This window comes from Monodon monoceros, unplaced genomic scaffold (assembly GCF_005190385.1).
Source record: "Monodon monoceros isolate NGI ecotype Baffin Bay Population unplaced genomic scaffold, NGI_Narwhal_1 Super_Scaffold_10, whole genome shotgun sequence".
NCBI classification, from domain to species: domain Eukaryota; kingdom Metazoa; phylum Chordata; class Mammalia; order Artiodactyla; family Monodontidae; genus Monodon; species Monodon monoceros.
In genome coordinates, this window is record NW_021703766.1 from 52003607 (window position 1) to 52004597 (window position 991).

At 65.0% G+C, this 991-nt stretch overlaps 1 protein-coding gene across 2 annotated transcripts in view; it reads right to left on the reverse strand.

Moving 5' to 3' along the window:
* The window catches only part of KCNC3 (potassium voltage-gated channel subfamily C member 3), a 12253-nt gene extending 12017 nt beyond the window's left edge, over positions 1-236 (reverse strand). Inside the window, exon 1 of one of the 2 annotated variants that reach the window (XM_029239236.1) lies at positions 41-236. In XM_029239236.1, the coding sequence (XP_029095069.1) occupies positions 41-236 (196 nt within the window). Of the gene's footprint in view, positions 1-34 lie in introns of both variants that reach the window. The other variant, XM_029239244.1, reaches the window with a different exon arrangement.
* Between the last annotated feature and the right edge of the window lie 755 nt (positions 237-991).

A 991-nucleotide genomic window follows, 5' to 3' on the forward strand; every position in this document is an offset into this window, starting at 1 on the left:
TGGCATGGCTCGGCGCGCCGGCCCCCGGGCCCGCGGGGTGCCGGGGGGCCCGCCGGGGACGCGGCGGGGCCGGGCTGCGCAGGCTGCTGCTGCTGCTGCTGCAGCGGCGGCGGGGGCGGTGGCGGTGGCGGGGGCAGCGGCAGCGGGGACTCGGACGGCTGCGGCGGCGACACTGGCTGCTGTTTGCTGGACCCCTGGCGCCCGCGGAAGGATGAGACGCAGACTGAGCTCAGCATTGGATGGGGGGGCGGAGAGGGAGGGGCGGGGTCTCAGGGGGCGGGGCCGCAGGGGAGAGAGATGTGATTGGGTGATAGGAGGTGATGGAGGGAGGGGGCGAGACCGCAGGGAGGGAGAAACTGAATTGATTGGCCTGGGAAGAGGTGGGGGGCGGGGCTAAAGCTGAGAGAAGGGCCCGGACTCCAACTCCGCCTAGCTGGGCGGGGCGGGGCCGCAAATGGAACACACCGATTGGGTCTTTCTGGGATAAGGGGCGGGGCCGAGCGAGGTGTTAAGGCGGGATGGGAGGCTAAAGTTGCCTGGTTTGGCAGCACTGGGAGAACAGAGGAGGCGGGGCTAAATATAAGAAAGAGATCTGATAGAACTAAGAAAAGGAGCGGGTCGGGCAGAGGAAGGGGACAGGTCCGAGCTATTTAAAGGGGCCTGACTGTCCGTGACTGGCGGAGTCAGGGGCAGGGCCACATCGGGGCGCCCGTCTGGATTGCATAGAGACGGACCTAAAGAGCCGGCAAGCAATACCCGGTGAAGTGGGGCAGACGGAGACTGCCGGGTTGAGCTCCTAACATTGATTGGACGGGGCAGAGCGGATCTTAAGAAGAGGCAGCGCCACAGAAATTAGAAACAGTCCTAATTGGGCTAGGAGAGTGAGGGGGCGGGACTGAATGAGGGGCGGGAACTGGAAATGGAGAGTGGCACTAGACTGGACTGAAAGGGGACACGGCAAGGGGAACAGGGACTGAGACCCAGTGAGAAG